The sequence below is a fragment of the Propithecus coquereli genome, unplaced genomic scaffold, assembly GCF_000956105.1.
Source record: "Propithecus coquereli isolate 6110/MARCELLA unplaced genomic scaffold, Pcoq_1.0 Scaffold1, whole genome shotgun sequence".
NCBI lineage: Eukaryota > Metazoa > Chordata > Mammalia > Primates > Indriidae > Propithecus > Propithecus coquereli.
This window is the reverse complement of record NW_012133857.1, coordinates 10,461,461-10,463,145: the sequence shown is the minus strand read 5'-3', so window position 1 is coordinate 10,463,145 and position 1,685 is coordinate 10,461,461. Positions and strand designations below refer to the sequence as shown.

Below are 1,685 nucleotides of genomic sequence, written 5' to 3'. Positions count from 1 at the left end.
TTTTACATTCTTTTTCTCATTCTAAATCTTTGAACTCCAATGGTTTTTTATAGTTAGAACACATTTCAATTTAGATACTAAATATTCATAAGAAATACTTGATCTGTATTTAGATTTCATGAAATTTAGAGTTGAAAAGTAGATTTACATATCCAGATTGTTCCAGATATACTTAAAAGTTTACCAGTAACTGAATCAAGTATCAGTTTTTTAATTTAAATTAAATAAAATTTAAAATTCAGTTAATTTGCACTAGCCACATCTCAGGTACTCAGCAGCCATCTGTAGCTAGTGTCAACCATTTTGGACAGCACAGTTCTAAACACTTAGAGGAAGGTGGGACCTCAGGGATTATCTAGCCCCATTCCGCATTTGAGAGATTAAAATCCACAGAGGGAGAAAGACCAGTTCAAAGTCACTTGCTTGGTAAGTACTGGGGAGGGTATTGGGAGTTGAGAAGGCTGAGTTCTGGCTTCACTTCTACTCTTGCTAGCAGAGTGACCATGGACAAATAATTTTATTGCATGGAGCCTTCCACAAATGTGTATTGCCTCTGCTTGCCTCAATCACAGGGGATTTATGAGGATGGAATTAAATAATAGGTATGAAAGGGTCATGTACATGGTGAGGCCCCACAAAATAAGATATCTTTAGAGTCCTTTCCATTCATCATGCCTCTACTGGGGACTGTACAAATATTAGCCAATCTGTAAGTCAAGCCTCAAAAAACTACAAGACGATGGTAAGTATCATCTGATGGACTAATAGTAATTAGTGTTATTGATGATAACCATCACACCAATTGGACTGTGAATTCCCTTAGGACAAAGATTATCTTATACTTCTTGATGTTCCCTTCTCTGCTCTTGGTGACTGCTGTTCAATCTCCCATCTAGGTTTTTAGGATGATTGAAGAACGTCCCACACATGCCATCACTGTGCGTGTTTCCTACCTGGAAATCTATAATGAGAGCCTGTTTGATCTCCTGTCCACTCTGCCCTATGTTGGACCCTCAGTCACACCAATGACCATCGTGGAAAACTCTCAAGGGGTCTTCATTAAGGGCTTGTCGGTCCACCTCACAAGTCAGGAGGAGGATGCATTCAGCCTCCTCTTTGAGGTGAGATGATCAAGTCTAAGGGTTCCTTTCCTTTCCTTCCTTCCCTCCCTCCTGCTTAGTTTTTCACTTACTTTGATAATCAGAATGAAAATTAATATATGCTCATCTAGCAAGTCCACGTAGTACTGAAAAAAATACAGGAGCAAAAAAGAATTCACTCATCTGTTTTTTACAGAAGGCAATAATAATACATAATTTAGCTTATTTCCTTCCAGGCTTTTTTCCAGTTCAATGGTTTTCTTTACATAGTTGAAATTATTCTTAACATCCTTTTTCTCAGTTAACATTAAATCATGAGCACTTGTAGTATAGAAAATATAAGGATTACCATCTTTAGTATGTAAAAAGCTCTTACAAATCAATCAAGTATGTGTTATTCTTTTAAAAGTGTTATAGGCTGGCCTGGCGTGGTGGCTTACGCCTGTAATCCTTGCACTTTGGGAGGCTGGGGTGGGAGGATCACTTGAGGGCCAGGAGTTCAAGACCAGCCTGGGCAACATAGTGAGTCCCTGTCTCTACAACAAATGTTTTTTAAAAATTAGCTGAGTATGGTGGCATGTGCCT

The 1,685-nt window shown here is 38.5% G+C and overlaps 1 protein-coding gene across 1 annotated transcript in view; it reads left to right on the top strand.

The window, feature by feature from the left end:
• Positions 1-1,685, top strand: part of KIF9 (kinesin family member 9) — a 55,158-nt gene that overhangs the window by 10,890 nt on the left and 42,583 nt on the right. The window contains exon 4 of the mRNA XM_012638105.1: positions 897-1,121. Coding sequence (XP_012493559.1) covers positions 897-1,121 — 225 coding nt within the window. The remainder of the gene's footprint in view (positions 1-896; positions 1,122-1,685) is intronic.